This window comes from Seriola lalandi, unplaced genomic scaffold (assembly GCF_002814215.2).
Source record: "Seriola lalandi dorsalis isolate HSWRI2012SDOR001 ecotype SW California unplaced genomic scaffold, Sedor1 jcf7180002054825, whole genome shotgun sequence".
In the NCBI taxonomy this organism is placed as follows: domain Eukaryota; kingdom Metazoa; phylum Chordata; class Actinopteri; order Carangiformes; family Carangidae; genus Seriola; species Seriola lalandi.
In genome coordinates, this window is record NW_019525378.1 from 32,666 (window position 1) to 55,775 (window position 23,110).

Genomic DNA, 23,110 nt, shown 5'->3' on the forward strand with positions numbered 1-23,110 from the left:
CAAGTAACTAAGCTGATCCCTTATTTCTAGTCTTATGGTGTCACAGGTGCCTCTCACTCCACGTTTATGACATTTCACAATAAACTGTCTTTGCAAAACTTGACTCCTAATTTGTGTGGCCTATTTTTTCACTTGCTCAAACTCTTCTATTTTATATCCATTGAACTTTAAACCTGTGAATCATGATTTAAAAACCAACCACACTATGCGCCGTTTGTACTTATTTTATTAGATTTTTTTCAAAAGTTAATATGTACACAATATTTACAAAATGGCAGTTTTCATATCAGATCTGTAGAGGCATGGGGAAATGAGGGACAGGGAGAAGGCATTTTAGATATACCTTCAGCTTCAGTTGTTAGTGAGCTGCAACATAAACTATTAAAGCATTGCAGAAGCAATACAATACTTACTAGTGAGAGTGACTAGTTGCACACGGCAAACGGTCACAAACATACTCAACATTAAAGGAAAAGATAAGAATGAAAAGAGAACAAATACTGGTTAGAGATTTGTAGGAGAGCAGGAGAGGGAAGAGGACAGCATGCAGGGGGTGGGAATAAGAGAAAGCGAGAACAGAGACAAGATAAACTGAAATGAAAACGAGTTAAAGGGTAAATGGTGGGAAATGATGGGAGTTCTTCCAGTGTCAATTATCAAGGAAGGAGTTACAAAGACTGATGAGATATACAGTAACATGGGAGCAAACAATACTGAAAATATGACTCAGGCATTGGAGGGGGAAAAAAAAAACAAACAAAAAAACACATCCGAAATGAACATGTGTATTGTTAGTCTGGGGTGAATTTTCTAATAAAAAAAGGAAGAAAAAAAAGAATAAAGCTAACATCCTGGTCTGTTTCAACCTGAGACATCAGATGTACGCAATTGAACCCTGGGTAAAGTTTACATTTACACGAGCTTAAGGCAACAAACTATAATCACAGTCAGCAAGCTCATCACGTGAAGAACCCAAGAGGAAATTCTTAGCATGGGAGCACACACCAGCCATGTCAACTTTGCCAATATACTAAGAAAAGATTATTTTTAAATGGAGGTGAATTTCAGCACATTCTGTATGTCCAGAGACATTTTAGATAATGAGCAATAAAACTCTCAAAAGAAGGCTTAAATATACAACTGAGTCAGGCAGGTCTGTCTTATTGAGCAAAAACTAGCCGAATGATTCCTAAGTACAAACGAATTGGGTGGAAAAAAACAAACAAAAGAATTACACATTTTTACCAGCAAACTGACTCAAAAATGCAAATGCATCTGGACAAACAGAAAAGAACAGCACACTGCAAGTTTCTCAATCCTCAAACATTGTTTAAAACTAAAACAGGTATCATGTTGCACAGAGACATTTTTAAATATTTGGGTTAGCAGCAAATCACATTAGCAGCAGATCAACATTTTCCACATTTCATCATGTGAGGCTCCCATGTATTTTATCAGCTGTATGGCTTCAACTTGAGTGGGTCAAACCAAGACTTGGATTGCTCACAATTCACTCTCTCCGGCTGGCATCTGGAGGAGGTTCGCCCACTTATCATCGCTCCATGTGCTCCTGCAATGCAGCAGTGCTACGAGCTGAAGAATGAGAAGTCTGGTGGTGTGTGAGAGAAAGGTTTAGGGAGTGAGGGGAGGGAAGAGCAAAGAGGACAGGGGATCAGGTAGATGAAGGGGGAAGAAAGAAAACATGTTGAAATCATTGACATTACAAAATATTTGCTGAAATAATGGTTAACAGTTGAACAGTTTGAGAAACAAAGTGATGATCCAGATTTAAACAAGCATTTTGTCAACTTGATGGAAATTTCTTTGTCTTTGCTGCAAAAAAGGCAAGTGACAAAATGTGGTCATGTTTTGTTTTTGCCTGAAGGGAAAAAACCACGTTTCATATCAGTGGGATTTGAGAATAACATCTTGCCAAAATTAGGTAAGAGAGTTTGTAATTATTTTAACAGGAAACCCTACCACCAGCAATTATAAACTCCTACACTATATCAACTGTTATGATGATGAAGACATTGCACACAATCCAATCCAGATCTGTCTGCATGTAAGTTTACATATTCACATAAATGGTCTGAGTTTTGTGAAACCCAGAAAAAAACAAAAAACTATTCACACTTACCCATGTGTGAAAATAAACAAAACCTATGTACCAACTGAAAAGAAATCACAGCAATATTATACAGTATTTACAAAAAATAAACTTTGTAGACAAGTAAACATGTAGATTGTACAGCAAGCCTGCATCCGCTCACGCTCTGGTCAATTACACCAAAGTTGTAAATTCCTCAGGCTCAATATTTCTACAGTGGCAAATAATACTGTTAAAAAAAAAACAACAAAAAAAAAAAACCAAAAAAAAACCTCAAAATTATGTGGAACAATGTTGATCTGCGTTTTAAGTTTCAGCACAATCTTTCAATGAGGACCCAAATCGCAGGATACGGTAGTAAGCAAAACAAGAAGTCTATGAAATGTTTGTTTACTCTGTTGGTGAGGGTTCAATTTCTTAACGTTTACGAGCGGTCTAATTGTTAATTTCCTAATCATCACCTAAGACAATGCGCACCACCACCAATATTATTGTAGGTCCTGAAAAGCACAAACCTGCAGGAAAATGGCCAAATCACATCAGAGAGGACTAAGTCTACAATTCCACTGCCACATAGAAAAACTATTCTGTATATCAGACACTACACTTACTGTATTTATTTTAGAAAATAATTTCATATCTACTGGAAAATGGACATAAAAGCACAAAGCTGCACTCCACTTGTATCTCCCTCTTTATTAAATTACTGTCTACAGTTTCAAACTTATCTGTTTTGATTTAAATACTTCATAACGTTCAAACAGCGAACATCTGCGCAGTAACATTTCTGGGATCTTACTGACTCTGCCTATTAGCATTTTGTCAAATTTATGATACTTGATTTGTCCAATATCAACCTGTAAATTTTCATGAAACTGACTGCAGCTCCATAATTCTTTTTCCTTTTTTTCCCAGGAGAAAGGCCAATACTGCTGTCCATAAAATGCAAGACATAAAACATTTAACACAGGAGAGACATGAGGCAACATGTCTGTTGTGCCGTCATCCACCTCCTTCCAGAGAAGTCCCTTTCTCTTACCAGCCTTGCACACACCAGAGCCAGATTGCAGCATACAAACCACTCATTTGAGAATAAGCAGCATGTTTCCCTCGATGCTCCACCCAGAAGAACCTTCAGCTGTTGTAGATTCCAGCTCAGATGCCCGATTCTCTTGAATAACAGCTCATGGAGTTAAGGTCATCCCCACTGCACTTTGCTGTGTTGACCACGGTGCTGGATTCTAGGTGCTGGCGGGAACTTCTACCTGAGGATGATGGGGATTTACTCTCCGTCTGTGGCTGCTTTAATTCTGTTGACGGAGCTCAGCTTCCAGGATACGGAGGAGTGAGGATAACCTTGATGAACACTTGCCTGTATCCTTTATCATACACAAAGTCAATGGTCATGAGATTGAGACTTCTTTCCAATGTTGGCCAGCCATTTCATAACTGAGACCAACAGATGAATACTACTTAATTAAATCAGGAACAAGACTTTTGACTTAGGTCCATTGCTTTCACGGGCCATATGGTTTGGGACAAGGGACAGGATGAACAACCAGCTGTAGATACATTGAGGAAACGGGATGCAGGGCAGGACATACAAACCACCATCTCTTCTTTCAGACAAACTGCTGGCATCTTCTCACCGCATCGTCTCACAGTCTTTAAGAGGAAATGCAAAGTTGACCTGCTTCCATAGGCTTGACTTCAAACAGCAGAGAGCTGGATATGTGACTTGAAGAAGAGCTGTTTGTCTTTCCCCTTTGATTGACAGGGCTTGAATCTTCAGGTCTTGGAGCTGTTGACTTGAGGAAGGAAAAAACATAACAGAACACTGTTAGCTTTGACATCTGACGGTGGTAAAGGAACAGGAACCATTGGGGGGGGGGGGTGCCTCCCTGATCTGGTTCTGTGACTTCTTGGCCTCTAAGCACCGAGACTATATGATCATCCCAAATCTAAACTGTTCACTCACTTTTCTGGCATCATATTTGTAGAGATAACTTGGGCCTTGGACTAATTCATAATAGTTGTGTGACAGTGTGTGCAGACATTCTCCCTCATGTTTAAAAACAGTTCTTATCTGAGTATCAGATAATTACATTTCATTCTGAAATCTAGGTCTTGCAGTAGAGTATGTTAACATGTATCTTTCTCTATGGGTCTTATATAGGTGTTAGTTTGCCACTACTCTTTCTGAACTGGCTGAGGTGTCTGAAGTGCAGTGCATTGAATATGTAAGGATCACTGAGGGTCCCTTAGTGTCTCCCTTTACTGTGGTACCCCCACCCCCTCAGGAGGCAGCCAAAGCAGCTGTGCTGGTTTTGCAGTCTATCTTTTTGGGGTCAGATGGGGTGAAAGAGACACCTAGCCCAGTAAGAAATGTCATACAGGAGTCTAAACAAGGGAAGCCCAGAGTGGACTGCACATACTGCACCGGCAAGTCAGGCCTGAACCTGCAGACAGAGGAAACAGAAATATGTGTCATAGATAAGTTATGAGAAACCTAAAATTTTCAAAATACATCTTTCTGGAATGCGACTTACGTTTTGACTATGGCCCGAAGTGCAATCTTTCTTTCCCTCTCTACAAACTTGTCAATGAGGTATGAAGCCATGCGTGGGGCTTCCAGGTAGAGCTTAAAGAAACGGCGAAAGTTTCCTAATGCCCAGGCAGCACGGAGTGCAAGAGCATGAGCCACACAACCATCTGCTCGCAGGGCCGGGGTCAAGTACACCAACTCAGTGGTCAGATCTGGAGGAGAAGATGAATGACCAAGGTTAAAATGTGATAGGAAAATGTACAAAGGGTGAAAACACATATGTGATGTGTAATAGTGACTCAAAAGACCAATGTGGGCATACCTCCAGAGTTTTTAGTGAAGATGTAATACAGCAACCTATATGCTGTAAACTCTCCAATGTTCTCTGAGGGGTTGTCCTTATACAGGGCCTTCAGCTGGGTCTGGCACTGATTGAACTCTTCATGGTCTCCCTACAGACAATACATTTTCAGGTAATATTACATGTACTGTTGTCACTTTTAGCTAATGCAACTTTACAAAAAGTAAACACTCACCTTTTCGAGAGCAATGCGTGCATGACACTCGTAGACTTCCACTGTGAAGTCGGTTCGAACTCCTTGGACCTGGATAGTGACAGATAAAGGGAAAAAGAAAACACAAGTAAATAAATGAAGAAGAAAAACTTACCCATATGGAACTTGGAACTTTGTAAAATTTTGTAAAAAAGGATAAATGAAACCTATATAAAGACAACTAACCGTGAGGTCTTGTCGTATGGACTTCATCTGTTCGCAGGCATAGGCATAGTCCTGGTTGTTTTTCCAGTGGGCTTTCACAGACTGTAGAGATTTTCTTAGCACCTAGGTGGAAAAATTTGTTATTCTTGGTGGTCTGTGATGAAAGAGGCTAGAATGTACACACATAGTATAGAGGTTTCATCCACTTTCACTTCCCATGATTTTCTTCTTCTTTGTAAGTATGGAAAATCTGGCTTATTTTAACCATGCAAAAGTACAGTAAGAATACATTGACATGGCTGACAGAAGAGAACAACTTACATGCACAGGGCGCACAGTGGAGGGGTCAGGGGCGCAGGTGAGCCTCAGGTAGGATTTAGTGATGTCCTGACATGTTCCCACAATGGGGCAGTCCTCCCAGCTCAGGCCCTCTTGTGTTCCATCGGGCAGGTCCAGGGCATTGATGGAGAGAACCAGGGGCTCTGAACGCAGCTGCTTGTGGAAACGAGCTGCTCTGCTCTGCTTCTTGGCTTCTCTGTTGGGGTCATGGAAATCCAGACCAGCACTCCCGCCTTTCCTCTTCTTTCCAACACCGGACTCTTCCATGTTTCTGGGAGAAAAGAGAGAAGGTTATTCACAAGCTGTTCCTATGGCATAGGGCAGTGCAAACAAAAAGCAGAACGGTGATGAATGAGAAAAATAAGGGCCTGATAAGATGATACACCATGATTTTTGTAATAATAAATTCAACAATTTACCGTCTTCCTCTGTTTGCTTTTCCTCCTCTTCCTCGTCCTCTCTCTCCACCTCCTCGTCCTCTATCCCTGTCATTACCACGACCGCGTGCTCCTTTCTGATTTCGTCTTGACAGCTGAGGTCGGAGGTCACTGGAGATGCTGCTGTCTGACTGTGAGCCAGAATCACTAGAAGCACAGAGGCGCAAGACATTTAGAGAGGAATTACCCCGGGCGCCTGCAGTCACCAAAGAAAAGTGGAGCAAACAGTGTCTTACCTTCGCCTGTGCCTTTGATTGCTGCGGTCCCTGTGTCTGCCATGAGAGGGAGATGGGGAGCGAGAGGAGGAACGGGATGAACTAGAGGATGGACTCCTTTGAGAAAATATATTCCTGTAGTGGCCCAATCTGTGTCCACCACCCCTGCCTCTTGAAGCTGCAGCCGCTGTACTTCCACCACGGCTAATTGAGTTATCTGATGTCCTCTGGGGTGGTACAGCTTCCCAGCGAGACTGCTTGACCTTTAATCTACACACACAAAAAAAAAACCTCAATGTGTGTTGAGCCTGCCAGCAACACTAACATGCCAAAAAATGCTCAGAGCAAAGAAATGCATCAGCCAAGTTTGTTGCAGTTTGAACTTATTGGAAAGAAACCCAGAATTCACATCTGTAATAGTAAACTAAAACTCACTCTGGCAGTGGCTCACGAGTCCAGTCAATAGTATAAGCAGAGCCATCTTTCAACCGGTCCTGCAGGACTTCCTTCAGCACTTTCTCTGTGCGATCTTTGTCTTCCTCCGTCTCACAGGCTGTAAAACAGCGCTGCACGTATTCCTTCATGGCTTGGGGCCAGTCCTGGGGTCTGGATTGAAAGCATTTAAAGTAAATATATTATTCACAACTGAAAAAAGAATCAGCGGAAACGGACCAGTTCTCACCGTGTCTGAGCACCTCCAGGTGCAGCGCTGGCAGTAGCTGGGGAAGAGGGCGCTGGATTCAATCCTGAAGGCTGCTCACCTGGAGGGAAAGCTTGATTGGAAACTGGAGAACACTGAACCTGATAGGGCCTCTTAGAAATGTTGAACTTCACAGAAGCTGTACCAGGTGCCTCTGTGAGAACAAAAAAAAGGAAAAGAATTAAGAAATAAAAACTAACAGAACATTTTGTACGACTAAAACCGACACCTGGACTAAATCCCACAAAATGCAGCTTTCTGCCTTCTGTCCATAGTTTTCTTCTTAAACTTGGATTGGCCTTATTGGTCTAATATAGTTTTTCAACATGTCTGAAACTAGCATGTAATTACTGCACTCAAATACTAAGTTTGATACAGTAATAGAAATAAAGTGTGTGAGCAGCACCTACATTAGACTCTGTAATAATTCAGTTGAGAAAACATACATGTCAGCTATGTCACAAATGAGTAAACCTTACGTTTCATACGGTGCCAAAGTTGTTGTCCTTGTTTTTGGTTTTTGTTTTTGTTGGCCTCTCCTCTGCCTAACCCTGGTACATACTGGCTCTGCTGCTGGGAGGTATTTTGAGAGGGCTGGTAGGTGTTCTGGGCCTGGAAGCCCTGGCCATAATTAGGCCTTCCCTGGGAATGATTGTAGACCTGCATTTGGTTGGGGTCACCAGGTGGGTATGGCATGGAGTTGTTGGCACTGTAAGCATTTTGTGATGGAGGAGGGGGGTACTGGGAGTTGGATGGGGGAGGAATAGGTGGGGGTGGGGGAGGAGGGGGTTTCTCTGAAGTGGTTGGGCTCTGGGGTGGCTGGGGAGTAGCGGGGGGAGGAGGTTGTGGTTGAGAGGGGTAGCTGGGGGATTGGTCTTCCATGCCCGGCACTGGAGGAGGCTATGATAAGAAAGAGGGAAAAAGGCTATTTTAGCTAAACAGCAACATCTTTTACAAGAAAAGAACTGTACCAGAAGCTACAGAAATAGCTGGGGAATAAAGTCACTATGCATTACATCAAACACAAATGTTCTGTCATACTATTACAAAATGAGAAAATCTAAGGGTCACTGACTAAACCTTATAAATTAGATCCATGGTTATATCTGTAACGTAATTACAGGGCCCACAAATAATCGCAATTTTTTGATATTTTTACCTGGCCATTGGAGGGTGGAGTTCCTGGGTAAGGCCCTGGGGGTACACCATACTGATTTGGTGGATATGCAGCTCCATACTGGGAATTCAGAAAAAAGCCATGTTGCCATTTTTGTCACATCCAATTCACTATTTGTACCCAAGTGTACATATAGAACCATATCCCTATCCCTCAGCAACAGATGTTATTTTGGGAGACATAGACATACAAGCTAACAGTGTTGAATGCAGTACAAGCCCAGCAGTTGTATTAAAAGTTATTAAGGTAGCATGTTTATAATGACAAAATTCCTTCCTCTACTTACTGGACCCATGGGGTAGTAATAGTTATAGGGGTATGTGTATCCAGGATAGTGCTGCTGTTGTTGCTGGTACCACGGATAATACTGTTGCTGCTGCTGCTGCTGTTGCTGCTGTTGTTGTTGCTGCTGTTGCTGCTGCATCGCGGCAGGGTCAGTCACTGCTGGCTGGAACTGACCGGCCTGAAATGACACACATGTACAAATAACCTTGGTCTTACAATCAAGAACAAAGAGGAAATTCTATAAGCAGGGACCGAAATGACAATTCAGCAAGAACATAAAAATACACATTTGTGAATCTAATACCAAACCAACACTTCATAACATACTAAATAAATCATGTTTCCCCCAACATAAACGTCCATCTGCAAATGCCCAATTTGCCATTTTTTAAGCTTATTAATTCTTGATTTAGCCATACACTATCTGAAAAAATGGTTGCTGTACAATTACTGCATAGATGTTAGAAACAAAGCAAGTAGTAATCTGTGGGCATCTACTGTTGTTGTGACTGGTAATTGTGAGTTAATCTGCACTCTTGATTATGTTGACAGCAGTGAAAGTACAGTATATATACACACCTCTGCTCATCAGGAAACACTATGCATTCACTGTAAATAAGCAGGCCACCTTCAAATGTGGTTGATCAGATTTATTCTTATGTTTGTATTTTATTCAGTGTTTGTAATTTTACATCTCATGTTGTGATCACATCAAGGGATTTCAATGCTGGATGTAACATAAAGAGAGAGACACACACAAAGAGATAAAAACACACCTCTGCTGTGGTCCGGCTGGCTTGTGTTGTTTTAGCAGAACTCTGACTCTTGCTAATGGATGCTAGTGCTTGTCTTGCCTTCTCCCATTCTGGGTTTTCATGAACCTGGCCATCTCCAGCGCTACCATAGGACCTGTCATCAACACAACAACATTAATCAAGGGTGTTTTCAGAACCCAAACCAAACACTCAGTTGTCAGTTAATTAACAACAACAAAAGGTTTCAGTGTTCACTCGTTATGAAACTGTTAAATTTGTGTTGACTAAACTGCACGATTATTCTGGAGGATTTGTGGTGCTGTTGAACTAGACTGCGTTATGTGACAAGGTTTTTGTTCTGTTCTGTTCTGTTGTGAGGGTAGACTTAACAGCCGACGCACCCCGTTGAATAATACAATATAGTTCAATTGTACCACAGACCAACGGTTGATTCCACACCCGGCTTATATGGTTCCATTAACGTTTATCAAGTGTCAGACATGCACACATATTCAGGACAGACTACGTATTAAACGCTGTATGTTTAAACGGCTACAATATGTTCACTACTGTCTATCTGGCAGCATCGTAAATATATCCGCTTATTATCCCGATTGAGGCAAAACAGCTATCAAAATCAACGTTACACTGTGGACACGAAGCTTGTCCCGGTATTTCAGTTCAGTTTAATATGCATACGTTAGTGTCTGCTGCACAGTGTATGGTCTGCTGATGATAACTTCGTAAATAAGTTAACCGTATCGGTTAACGTTCGTTAAAGATAACGAAATATAACTTTGTTACGAACTAAAAAGTATTGCCGTTAAGCAGATAACGGGTGAGCTTTCTGTTAACCAGGTCAACGGCCTGTGTGTTGCTAGGTGTGCTAAGATTTGAAAACACCCTGAGCTTAGCTAATTATCATTTATTCAAGCTTATAGCTGGTAGCCATTGCTACCACACCATATAGTAGCGTTATAGTATTGATTTATGACTTTCATCTCATTCGTCACTTGTTGTGAGTCTTATTTTGGCTAGAAAATGCGACATACCAGTTAGTTGCTGGGGTTGCTTGTGTCGTATTGGCCGCCATTTCGCCACAGATTTGAGTTAGCTTTTTAAGCTAACGCTAGGACTGTGCAGGCTAGCAAGGGAGTGGGCTAACGCCGTTAGCGTTAGTTCTCCTGCTAGAGCCAAAGGTAAACAAGATGAAGTCCTACACGATGTCAACCGTCTGATTACTACAAAAGCAGTCAGACGACTGTGAATAACGCCACCTATCTTAACAAAACAAACGATAATGCACTTAATTAAAGTTAGAAATTAAAAATAACATGAACATTGGCATATTTGCTTCCTTCTGCGATAGGGATTGACTCCGTCTGACCAGACTGTGCAGATACAAAATGGCAGATAAGTTAAACCGGCCAAGTCAAGTGACGTCCTATCGTCTTGTTGATTGGTGTTTTGTTGCCCGGTGTTTTACTGCCCAAAGTGCGTCCTCTCAGGCAGAATTTACGCAAGCCTTTTGTCCCGCCCCCTCCAAGCTCCACCAATCTAATGTCTAACTTTAAGTTCAGGCCACACTCGTATTCAGCTATTAGCCTGTCAATCAGGACTGATAGGGAGGGATTGTGATGCCTGCGAGGCTAAACGGAGGGCAAAAAAACTCCCAACAATCACACACTTTCCTCAAGTTAGTGAAAAATAAAAATAAACTTAACTACACTCTTTTACCAATATATCTACATATCACCAAATATCTGTTTAATCCCAATTTATGATATTAATCTCAACATCAACTCATCTTGTTTGTTCATGTGTTGTGTTGTGCTATCATTTTACACTATCTGTTTTTACCCCCCACCACCACCACCACCCCAAGAATCATAGATTGTATGCATAGTCTCTCATTAGAGTATCTTACATACGTTTTCCCTCTACCTTCCTGTGAAGCACAAACAGCTGCAGGATGTGTGTTTGTGTCACAGGGTGTGTGCAAGTGTGTTACACAGAAGGGAGTCATTTCCTGTCAGTCTCTCCCACACTTGATCCCCTAAATTATTTGGAGGTCTCTTTGGAATGACCCTTTGTGGAGTGCAAATTATATTTGCAACTACTGTAAGGTTCATGAATGCGTAGCTAAATTGCTGCACAGCAATGAAAAGCAGTGATCACAATGCCTTTTGAAGGACATGTTCCTTTGTGGTACATTCTGGTATCAAACTAAACAAAACATTCAGATGTTTTTTTTCTTTCATTTATTATTTCTGGAGGTTAAGTGTTTTATATATTGCTTCTTAATACTTACATACTGTTGTAAAGTCCATAATCTTGAAGGGAGGACGCAATGTTTTGCTCTTAAACACACATAAAAAATTTAAATATCTCACTTTTGTGGGCAAAATCCTGTTGGATTTCAGGAGCACAGCTTTCAAACAAATAAAATACTGTATTAACTGTAATTTCCAGTCCATTTCTCACAGTGAATGAAATCATGTGCCAGCTGAATGAATAATTTGTTCCCATTGTTGTCCTGTCGGTTACATCATTGCACAAATATGTTGAGCATTTGTGACAAGATCTCGCAAACAATGACTCACAGCCCGGCACTATTGTATGAATACCTGGGCTTTTGCAAAGCTTCTGTTTCTTTAACCCATGGGAGGAAGCTTGATAATATGTACTCCTAAAAGTCATCTCCAATCCACTGCTGAAGTTGAGACCAATTTCTCCAGTCTTTTTCAAGAGGATTACCGACTATTACAGCTATGTGACCCAATATGCACCAGACTGAAACCCTTCAAAAATATGCTTTGTCAGATAATACTGCTATATGAGGGCTGACTGCATCCAATAAAAGAAAGCATAATTGCAGTCCATATTAAGTTAAACCTTTCATAATAATTTCAAAGTAAAATGAAATTTGTCTCATATGATGGCGTCGCATTAAACTTAACCACAGCCTGAAAAAAATCTTTAATATAGCCTATGACTTCATCCCACTGAAGCTACCACAGAAGTCAGGGTTCAGTATTTTTAATTTGTTTTAGGAATGTGGGGATTTCAGCAAGTTTGTGGGAGTTAAAATTGACTGATTCCAGTATTTCTAATCTCACATATGGAGTTTTGAAACAACATTTGACATTCAAGTTGGTAAATAAAACTTTATTTTACAAATTAGTAATATCCATGGTAGTTTCCTGGAAAGAACTGTATAATAGTACTAAACAATAGTACTAAATAATAGTACTAAGTACAAATAGAAAATAAGAGAATAATTCAATTTAGTGTTGGTTTATATATTGTCTGTATTTTTCATATTTTCAACAAATCCCATAAAAAGACCAATACTAACAATCAATTCATCCAGACTAACAGAACATTTTTTAAAGAGAAAGAAACACTTTAGTGAGTCATAACATGTTCCTTCGTTGTAGCTTTGAGTCAGTACTAAATATGCTTTCTACTGCCATTAATACTCACTAACACACAAAATGTCGGACAATAGTCCCCAACTAATGCACTATTAACTCCTGGTTGCTAAAAACAGTGTAATAAAATTAATTGGGCTTTTTTTTTAAATTTAAATCTATATTAATTTTAAAGATTCACATCTTCAGAGGGAACTAATGTGCTTGGGGCTGGGATTTCTTCAGAGTAATAAAAATATGGAATATTTCTTTTGCCTTATGCTTTATATAGAACTTGAAAAAAAAAACCCCATAAAATATGAAAAACTGAAGTATAACACTTTACAAAAATACTTTTTGGTACCGACAGGACTTTAACTTAATATCGCAGCACAGTACTAAATCCCGGCCATTCAAGTTCATATAAAAATAGGTTTTCAGTTACAATTTGATACTTTTAAGTAGATATTTACACACAAAACCCTCATTGACTCCAACTTCCAGTCATCTACATTGTCCTGTTGCTTAATCAATAAGCTATGGCCCACAATTATAAAAAAAAAAAAAAAACTTTGAATAAAAATACTCTGTGGAAAGTTGACTGCTGGTCTGGGTCATATTTTTACAATGTCTGGTAAAGTCGAGAGCACTTTGATCCAGCTCTCCCTAATAACTGTCGCGTCACTTCCTCACCCCGTGCCCATCCCTTTGGAAGAAAAAGAAAATTCACACAGACAAACGACGGCGAGAAAAAGAGCGAGGGAAAAGTCGAGAGGGACGCGCGAGCAGAAAGCCAGATGAAAAAGTGGGATACTGTGGAGGTAGCCAACCAAAGACCAGAATATACGCTTTAAAGTAAGTTTTCCATACTTTCACTTGTTTTGGTGACGCTCACTCAGGTCAATCGATTAGCTGAGTTTTACATTGATCAAAACGATCCTCTCACTGCTTCATCAATAAATGTTGCCCTCGTTCGCCCGTCATATAAATTATGAGTCATACATTTAACTAATATCATATATCATTTACTTTAATTATCATTGGAAAGTCTTGTGGGTTGGGGCTAGGCCTGTTAGCCCCCCCCCTCCCTTTCCCAAATCTAGCTCTCTCACATACACACATGTACTAACTCTGAGAATAATGTCTTGAATGTATATACTGGCTTTCAACGTATGAGGCTGATAATGAAAAGAAAATGTTATTAGTGACTCAATCTCTAAGACATTATGAAATATATGTGGTAATATTGGCTTCCACCTACTGTAATAATTATTAGTTCAAAACGTTGCAGACCTCAACAGGAATAGTTTTGTCATGCTGACATCTGAATTTAATGCCCATCACAGTAACACAACCCAGGAGTTTTAGGACTTTAGATTCAGTTTTTATGTTTGGAACATCACAGTCTTGTTTTTGTCCACAAACACCCTGAGGGTAGAGAAAAGTATGTGCTAGCGTTGCATGTGTGTGCTTCAAGTACAAGTCTCAGCATGGCCTTCACAGCCACCAGTGCCAAAATGCTCATTGGCTTCCTACAATATTGCACAACACAGTGAAGTTTTTACACTGCTCTGTCTTATCAGGAGGTTGGACCCGGGCTCCAGCATTCACTTGCTTTTTGCGCATTTTTATATGTTATCTCATTTTCTCAAAGTGCTACTTCCTGGCTATTTTGCCCTTCTTCTTTTACCCCCATCCTCAATCTTCTTGCAGTTATGCCACTTCACAAATCATCCCGGGCCCCTCGCCTGGACCCTACCATGATCTCAGCGCCACTGGGTGACTTTCGCCACACAATGCACATTGGAAGGGGAGGCGATGCCTTTGGGGATACCTCCTTCCTGTCCACTCTCGGCCCGAGTCCAGCCAGCCCTGACCTGGGGAGTCCAGGGATCATGCCAGCTGCTGATCCTGAGGTGGCAATCAACCACAGTGATCTTCATACAGATGCTCCAGGAAGCCCACAGGACAATGAGCTTCAGCACTCTGAGTCAGTGTCTTCATTCACCCTGGACCTGGACTTGGATCTGGGGCCGTCTATGCTGGGAGATGTATTAGGAGTGATGGATGGACTGGGGCTTGAGTCCAATGAGGGAGATGCATTCAGTCCCAAAAGTGGCACGTCCTCGGTGGAAACAAAGCAGGGAAAAGGGGCCATGGAGATGTCTGTGAACATGCAGAATGAGCTGAACGGGAAGAACTTGTCAGGGTTGGATGGAAACCAGGAAGACAGCAGGATACCAGATGGGAATGGGATCAAGCCAAAGGGGTTAAAACCAAAAGTGAGATTCAGTGACAAACGAGACGAGATCATTCGCCGAGCATCTGAAGAGGAAGAAAGTCAAGGGTTTGACTTCCAGGATGAGAATCAGCTGGTGTGTCAAAGTCCAACGAGTGGTAAGAGTGAGAGGGGCGAGAGCCGAGAAGGTGAAATTGAGTTCACCAATCACAAAGTAGATTTGCCACCTAGTCCTGCCTCATCACACAGCTCAGAGTATGAAGGAGTCACCCCATTGGACAGAAGGAGGGTCGACAGCTGTCACTCAGAGACTGATTCGGAGGAGGAGGAGGAGGAGGGGGAAGTAGGACGAGGCTACACATTTGAAGATGAGTTTGATGATGAAATTGGTCTATAGGGGACAGGTATGTTTTCCCCATGAAAACAGATCTTTGCTGTTGAGTAAATCAAGGATACTGTATTTTCCTTAACTCATCATTTCAGTATCATTTGAATGGGAGGCTGAAACAGAATATATATGAATGCAAACTGGATTTTTCAAGACTCAGAGATATACAGTTAAGACGATGTTGCTCAACTGGAAAAGACATTGTATGTTTTATCTACAAGGGTAACAGATTTGCCAAAGAATTTTGATCAGAAAAAGCAAAAATGTAATTTAGGTTATTACAGTGAAACGTTTGTAGCACTTTGATTTTTTTTCATTCACCTGGAAGCTTTGCTATGAAACTAAGGCTCAGTGGAAAGTTTGATTCAGGCTAAATGAATGATGCTTGCATTGTTAAGTTTTAACTATGTCTTATATTTGCCATCAGTTCAGTAAACACAACAGGTGTTGTATTTACTGAACTTTACCTTATTGTGCCTTAAAGGGAGCTGTACTTACATTATTGTACCCTGTGTTATACCAGTGTCTTATTAGTTTTTTCTCGTATTGCATGTTTTGAAAAGCTTTACATACAAAGGGTCCAGAGAGACATTGTCAGAAAATAAAGTTATTATGAAATACTGTGAATTTGTCACATTCCTAATCTGACACTGTTTCTCTGGTTCAGACCGAATCAGCTGTTCTCAGAATGCAGTTATATTGTATGTTTTCATACCTACAAAAGTTTCTTGGGGCTGTGGGGCTGGACTGACACTAAAATGCTAAGGACCAGCGGTGTATTTTTGTACATGCTTTTTGCTTGTATAATGCTTGTGCTTTTGTTGGTTTTATGTCATAATGCTGTAAAAGGGAGAGATCACAATGCTCATCTGTTGAAAATGCTGGTTTAAACACGTTAACCTGTGGTTTCAAAAGGATTACAGTGAAAACAATAAAACTATTATTGGGAATTTAAAATAATCACCAGCCTTGGCTACGACTCATCTTTGAAATGATTGCAAGGCAAAATCTGGAGTGAAAAGGAAAAGTGTTTTCTATTCAGTGTGAATCTGAAGATCCCAAGACCTCGGCTGTGTCCGAATTCACTCCACGTTTATTATAGTGCTCTGTATTAACTGCCATTTTATTGAAGTGTCCAAATTCTGACTGACACTTACACTCTACAGTACCCTAAAATATTCCTGCAATCTGACAAAAAAAGAGTAATATCAATTGCATTTCCACTACTTTATGCCAACGGTATCAAGTGAATCTGTTGTATTTTATAGATGTAAAAATTATAGTGGTGCAGCATCGTACCTGCCACTGATAATGCAAAATGAGAACCAAAATCTCAATTTACTGCTTCCTATAAAGAGAACTGAGTGTCTGTTATATAGGGAGTAGCAGATTTTTATTTGCAGCCACTTCTTGACATGAAGTAACTGTGCTTCATTAGAAGTAAAATACAAAGAGAGCAGCTTACCCTCTGTCTTTGAAAACCTTCATTCGGGTACAAACGAGAACTATGGTTTTAAACATTTTATTTTAAGCATGCACTAGGGAATGCCTAAAAAAACCAACACATCTGTAAAACATACAGACTGAAAGTCCGGTGGTAAAGATTATAACACCATATGGCGCCTACACTGGGAAATAAATGTCAAAAAGCAAATGATTACCTGAACACCAAATTATGTACATTATTACAAGGTCCTTACAAAAGAAACATATTTGGATTTACTGCTCATTACACACATTAAATGTGTACTACTCATGTAAATGCAAAATCATCTGTTTCTCTCTAAAACACACACGCGCGCACACACACACACACACACTACACAGATATTGTCCTGAACACGTTGAATCCTGACAGAGCCGTGGAGATCATCACACCAGGTATCTGTGGGTGCCAGTGAATCTCCTTGATCTCTGACTGACCCTGGTGCAGGAACAGTAGCTGAGGAGGTAAGTCTTTCACCCCCTCCACCCTGGCGCCCACGTCAGACGACTCCACAGACAGATCCCACTGGCTGACGACATCATCTGCTCCCGAGGCAGCGAACACACTCGAGTCCGCGGGGCTCCACTCCACCGAGGTGATGGGGGCGCTGTGCTGCTTGAAGTTCGCCACGGGCCGCCCAGTCTACAGGTAGAGGTGGAACAAGAGCAGTGAGGTATGACAGCTGTTCATTACAAACATCATCAGGCTAGAATAAATGAATAAACACTGCTTTAAAAATCTGTGTTTTTACTGCTTTGTTTTTCCTAAATTTCAGCCAGACACTGCCAAGCTCTAGCTATTGTTTTCTCTCTTGACAAGAGAGAGTACTTCCCAAAATCTCAAACAATTCCTTTAAAAAGGCCAAATAAAAATGATTTCCTGCATTACAAGGGAGGCAACAACTGCAATAATTACACAGTATTGTGTCACAATAATAATTAGTTGGGTGGGGCAGCCAAACTGCAAAGGTGTGAGGTTATCTACTGTAATAGCACAAGCCCTTAAGACCGTTTTCTCTACCAAACAGTAACATCGTCACTCTGTGTCAAACAAGCGACAACTCATAGCTATATAATTGTCAGCTGAATGATCATGCATGAGTTGAATGATTACATTATTAATGATTGATTTCAGATAAATTGCTGTTGGTTTTTACCTTAAACTGTCTCAGATCCCACACTTTCAGAAGACCATCGTCCCCTCCTGACAGCAGGAATGGTTCGCTCCTGTTCCAGCTGATCACGTTGATGTCTGATGAGTGAGCTTCATTGGCTGAGAGCATTGAATTGGGCGGTGCACGGATGTCCCAGATACGAATAGACTGATCCACCGAACAAGATGCAAAAACCTGGGGTGAAGGAGAGAGAACACATTCTGAGATCTGAACTTTAGATTAAAGATTAAGAAAGCAAAAGACTGACTGGTTCAAACTGCTCTTCGCAAATAAGGAGCTTTACTGTATTTCTTCCTTGTTAAGGAGGAGCTTGTGTGTTAGAGTGCCAACACCAATTAGGTTACACAGTGTCCAAAGAGCCCCACTCAAGCAACAAGAGCAGTGCAGTAGGGTAAAAGCCAAAAAAGTCAGACTGTAGGGTGAACATCCACATACCACAAACTAGTTGAGTGACTAACTTTAAGTATAGCACCTAAGACAACACAAACAGCATATTTTAGCCAGCTTTTTAGTCACAACATTGTGCTGACACACAGCAACAGTTGGTGTTTTTTTAAAGACAACACAGTTAATTCCAATAACTCAGTTCTCTCACCACACCTCATTCTTCCACAGAAACATCTGCAAAGTACTGTTGAACTGATAAAGCTCAGTGTGACATTAATAATCCCTGTGGAGAAATTCATCCTCTGCATTTGAATGGTCCTAACTGTTTGGATCAGTGGGGCTACTCCAGCTCTGAGGCCAGCACTGTGGTCAACGGGGCAATGAGTACAGATAACATGCATGTTAAATCTCAACATGCATGTCTAGTGCTTAGCATGCATGAGCTTCTGATTTTGGAGGAAACCCAGACAAACACAGAACGGTTTCAGTCAGTCCTAGTGAGGGTTGAGTCTTGCAGTGCGGCTAAAGTGCTAACCACTGTCACCATCTACGCTAGTCTCACCCACTACGTCACCATTATTCTACAAACGTACTGTAGCTTCAGTCGGGGACCACTGCACATCCTCCACAGACTTGCTGTGGGAGCTGAAAGGTCGCTGGTCAATCTGCCAAGAAGTCCCTCCCTCCCGTGGCTCCCACACATGGATGTTCTTTTTGCAGTCTCCACTGACAAGACGACCTGTTAATAAAAGACAGGCACAACAGTTAACCCTTTAGTGGAACACACACACACCTATGCTTTTACACATTTCTATCTATATGTTTAAGATGAATTCTGATAAAGTTTAGATTCAAATATCTGACTCCACATCTGTTTTAGCCGTTCATGCATGCCCCCCCAATTTTATTGTTCTGTCCTAACACCTACTGCACACTCAGCTATTTTGATGAGGTCCCCTCTCTGAAGTGCCGCACTCAACTTGTTTCAGTTTTATTCTTTGTGGCTGTGCACAATTTAACCTCTATAACTACAATGTGTGCATATGCGTATTGCCAACCATTTTGCAACACACACTATAAAGTTTTTTTCCCCCTTTTCTCTAAAAAGGAGGTCATGTTTTCTGTCTGTTTCAAATTTAGCAGGATATCCCAGGCTTCAATCAAACCTGGTAGAAAGTTAAGCCAAGTAAATGATTCAAAGTGGATCTGGATCCAAGTGTCTGATGATATTTCCAAAATTGCCTGCACATAAGAATTTAGTTTTTAAGCTATTTAGCTGGAAAACAACAAGCAAACATCAGGTTGTGGAAAGGACAAAATGACTTGTTTGTTTCTGACCTTAAAAAGCTGCAGTTTGGAAATTTACACAGTAATCTCCGATGTTGAGGTGACAGAGGGAGAGACAGTTAAGAGTGAGAGAGAAAATTATACCTTACATTTAGTACAGACTGTTCTCATCATGTTACTCACACATTACGAAGCAGACTATGTGCAGCTGGGGGCATATTTACAATTACAGTACTCAACATATTGTGGTCACCCAAGGTTAGCTTAATGCCAGGTGTCAAAAAGGTCAGAAAGTATGTGAGTGTGTTTTTTTGTCTGTAAATTACATTGCAGGGTAAAGACTCACTCACCAGGTACTGTAGGTGACCAATCAATAGCAAAGCCTTCAGTCATGTGTCCTGAGAAACTGAAGAGAGCTGTGGCTTCCTTCTGCTGTTTGACGAAAGCTGCCATAGCAGCAGAACTGTGGACGGCCTCCAGCTGAGGTCGGAGGTCAAATATTTCTACCTGTCCCTTCTCTGACCAGACAGCAGCCAATGACTGCTCCCCGCGCTGCGTCACCTGGAAACGAAGGAGCAAAATCAGTACTTGGGAAACATAGGAAAATAAAGTCTGAAGACCAAATGGTTTCATTTATATAAATGTCAACATACTCTGACTCTGTTAATCCCTCCGTAGTGAGGCATCATGGCCAGTTCCATCTGTGGCTTCTTGTCTTCGTCCTCCTCCTCGTCATCACTTTCGTCATCGCTGCTTTCTTCTCCCTCCTTTTCCTTCTCCGTTCCGTGAAGGTTGTACATGCGCATGACGAGAAGTCTGCAAAGGAAGTAAACATCTGCATTGAAGTGGATGTAGATAACAAATAATCCATCACTCTCATTTAATTATTTTTGAGTTGTATTGTATATATGCATTAAACAACTACTATCACTACTTAAGAGATAAGTCTTTAACGCCATCTGTTATCCGTATTCAAGTGTGGAGTTTTGGTATCAAACTAAATGATATAAACAACTTTTTTGTAGCAACCCCTAATTGGTCCTTTAAGTTTCCACTGAAAGGAAAATTCTTAACTTTCTGTGGATGATGTCAAAACATAACTGAAAGTGAGAGTTTCCTGGATATTGTCACTGATAATATCTTGGTAAAGCAACACTGTGGTGAATATCACACTGTGAAAACATTCTAGAAAATAACAAGTGAAAGTTCATTGTTGAAAATGAAATACAAGTCGGGGCATCGAGTGGCGCAGTGGGTTGAGCAGACGCCCCATATGTAGAGGCTACAGTCGCTACAGCAGGCCCCGGTTCGAATCCTGAATCGGACGGCCCTTTACTGCATGTCATTCCCCCTCTCTCTGCCTCGCCATTTCCTGTCTCTCTCTACTCTCCTGTCCAATAAAGGCACAAAAGCCCCCAAAAAAATATTTGAAAAAAAAGAAAGAAAATGAAATACAAGTATAATTTGGAAAATGCACTTTAAGTATCAAAACTAAAAGTAGTCAATGCAGTAAAATGTCCCTTATTACGATCATATTATATCATTAGATTATTAGTGCTTATGCATTAATGTAAAATCTGGATTTTTCTGTTGGAGTTGGTTGATGTAACTATTGCACAGATGTAACTATGCAGCTAATTTTCATTGTGGGTTCATTATTTCAGCTGCACTACTGTGAAGTGTCAGGTAGTTTGATGGATAACAAAAGATCATATTGTTAATCCAAGTTGTTTTTAAGTTTTATGGAAACATGATCATTTGTAAAGTTTTTAAAGCTGTCAAATAAATGTAGAGGATTAAAAGGTAGAACATTTCCCCCTGAGATGTGCAGTACAAGTACAACGTGGTATTAAACGAAAATAGTCAAGTAGAGTGCAGTACTTGAACAATGTAAATCACTACACTGTATTTATAAACTCAGTGGTGTTTTGATCTCAGTTTGATTAATGTCAGGTGAGAGCAGCCGTGAACATGTTTATGAAGTGTATGTTGTCTGGAGGTCTGTACCGACCTGTTACTCAGGGCTGTGTCCGCCTGTGTGCCCGCACAGAGCAGCATGGACAGAGGGAACTGCTCCCTGCTTTCCCCATCTGCATCTCTCAGGACGTCGAAGCTCAGACACGGAGCACCTGAACACAAACAACAAAAACACAAAGCTCAATTCAACCTGTGGGTTTGTGCACGATGACAGCGCTGACAACCCGCTAACTTTAGCACAACTCTTGCCTGTTTGACACTCGTGGTACATGCGGTACGCAGACCGGTCCATCTCCAGCTCTTCTCCGGGCTTAAGCGGCTCGATCCCGGGCACGTACACTTTCCTCTCCCCCTCTCCGCCCGCTCCTTCGTCCTCCATCTCTACCCCTTCATCATCATCGCTGCCGGCTTCGTCCATCTCCTCCAGCTCGCCTCCTTCCTCGGCAAACGTGTCTTCATCAGGCGCAGACATCTTGGCAGAGGCAGCGGAGTCCGCGTATTTCCGGTGTGGAGAGCGGCCACGTGGTTTAAACACCCAGTACTTTCCCTCCTCCCATGCTGCCTCACCCTCTCTGTCTCCCCCCTCTCTCCCGCTCTCCCTCTCTCTCTTCCCCCATTTACGGGAATTCAGCTGGCCCCTTTGGCGCTTGTCTCTCTGCTGCCAGGAAAGATCAGACTTGCAAATATTTGCCTCGGAAGTTTCCAAAACTGCTATAGCTAAATATTCATTTAACGTCGACCTTATATTAGTGGAGTTAAGGGGATGTTCAGTTTCGTAGCCCCCCACCCCTCTGGAGAATAGCATGCTCATGAAATGGGATTAATCATTTCCACATTTGGGGTCTTAGTAATGTACTGACCCGACACAGGATCTCGCACATCCTCTGAGTAAGTCGTGAGTGCTGCATGAAAGTAAATGTGACACCTGCGGAAGCACGGACTGGTACTGACGCCGGGGCCAGTAGCCCCTGCACCACTAATGGGAAACATGGATTTGTCAGCAGTCTCACAGCTAGACGTCTCAGTATTTGCCAATATTGCCTTAACAGTTACGGAGCAATGAGCATTGTCCGCAAAAAAAAAAAAAAAGGTGCCTCCTACAGTCCAGAGACATACAGCACGCGACCCTTCTGCTTCTTTTCTGTCTTCCTGATTTGTCAGAAACTTTGTCATCCAGCTCAATGATTATCTCACTGTTTGTATGTTGCATTCATGCAGCATTACGTTTGTCCCTTACAAATTATGTGGAAAAAAGGGTCAGTGAAAACTCGAGGTGCAAGCCAAAAATCTGTTCCCGTATGCAGCATACCTCTATTTTAAGGATTATGAAACTACAAGGAGGCTCCGGTGAGGACAATGGCGCACTTAATATTTGTGGGTGTGTACAAGCTGGGGCAAGTGTGAGCACCAAATGGTGAACTTTTCTTTCTCGTGTGGTTCCTGACAGGAGTCAGGACACAACATCTCCGCAGCCAGG

The 23,110-nt window shown here is 41.4% G+C and overlaps 3 protein-coding genes across 3 annotated transcripts; 1 reads left to right on the forward strand and 2 right to left on the reverse strand.

Annotated features, from left to right (window-relative positions):
* Nucleotides 1-210: 210 nt before the first annotated feature.
* leng8 (leukocyte receptor cluster (LRC) member 8) lies at nt 211-10,684 on the reverse strand. Its single transcript, XM_023426293.2, has 15 exons — nt 10,335-10,684; nt 9,304-9,436; nt 8,529-8,705; nt 8,225-8,302; nt 7,545-7,965; nt 7,048-7,219; nt 6,801-6,971; nt 6,387-6,635; nt 6,133-6,297; nt 5,696-5,984; nt 5,396-5,497; nt 5,192-5,260; nt 4,978-5,107; nt 4,660-4,867; nt 211-4,569 (listed from the first exon to the last, which is right to left on the reverse strand). Exons 1-15 carry the CDS (start codon nt 10,373-10,375, stop codon nt 4,407-4,409), a joined length of 2,568 nt encoding a protein of 855 aa, XP_023282061.1. The 5' UTR covers nt 10,376-10,684; the 3' UTR covers nt 211-4,406.
* A 2,706-nt stretch (nt 10,685-13,390) lies between these two features.
* cdc42ep5 (CDC42 effector protein (Rho GTPase binding) 5) lies at nt 13,391-16,282 on the forward strand. Its single transcript, XM_023426362.2, has 2 exons — nt 13,391-13,550; nt 14,409-16,282. Exon 2 carries the CDS (start codon nt 14,411-14,413, stop codon nt 15,329-15,331), a length of 921 nt encoding a protein of 306 aa, XP_023282130.1. The 5' UTR covers nt 13,391-13,550; nt 14,409-14,410; the 3' UTR covers nt 15,332-16,282.
* A 548-nt stretch (nt 16,283-16,830) lies between these two features.
* Nucleotides 16,831-22,141, reverse strand: grwd1 (glutamate-rich WD repeat containing 1). Its single transcript, XM_023426360.2, has 7 exons — nt 21,883-22,141; nt 21,668-21,785; nt 20,310-20,472; nt 20,007-20,217; nt 18,963-19,108; nt 17,965-18,156; nt 16,831-17,450 (listed from the first exon to the last, which is right to left on the reverse strand). The coding sequence occupies exons 1-7, from the start codon at nt 22,103-22,105 to the stop codon at nt 17,142-17,144; spliced, it is 1,362 nt and encodes a 453-aa protein (XP_023282128.1). The 5' UTR covers nt 22,106-22,141; the 3' UTR covers nt 16,831-17,141.
* Nucleotides 22,142-23,110: the final 969 nt, after the last annotated feature.

What these genes read in the sequence shown, in the direction of transcription:
- leng8 (XM_023426293.2), bottom strand. Translation starts at nt 10,375, where the DNA reads ATGGCGGCCAATACGACACAAGCAACCCCAGCAACTAACTG. An exon ending in ATTACTACCCCATGGGTCCA is followed by an intron (nt 8,303 to 8,528) that starts GTAAGTAGAGGA and finishes CTGAATTCCCAG; the next exon opens with TATGGAGCTGCATATCCACC. An exon ending in CCACTGTGCGCCCTGTGCAT is followed by an intron (nt 5,498 to 5,695) that starts GTAAGTTGTTCT and finishes TTTTCCACCTAG; the next exon opens with GTGCTAAGAAAATCTCTACA.
- cdc42ep5 (XM_023426362.2), top strand. Translation starts at nt 14,411, where the DNA reads ATGCCACTTCACAAATCATCCCGGGCCCCTCGCCTGGACCCTACCATG.
- grwd1 (XM_023426360.2), bottom strand. Translation starts at nt 22,105, where the DNA reads ATGTCTGCGCCTGATGAAGACACGTTTGCCGAGGAAGGAGGCGAGCTG. An exon ending in GAGGGATTAACAGAGTCAGA is followed by an intron (nt 20,218 to 20,309) that starts GTATGTTGACAT and finishes CTTCGTTTCCAG; the next exon opens with GTGACGCAGCGCGGGGAGCA. An exon ending in GGTCCCCGACTGAAGCTACA is followed by an intron (nt 18,157 to 18,962) that starts GTACGTTTGTAG and finishes CCTTCACCCCAG; the next exon opens with GTTTTTGCATCTTGTTCGGT.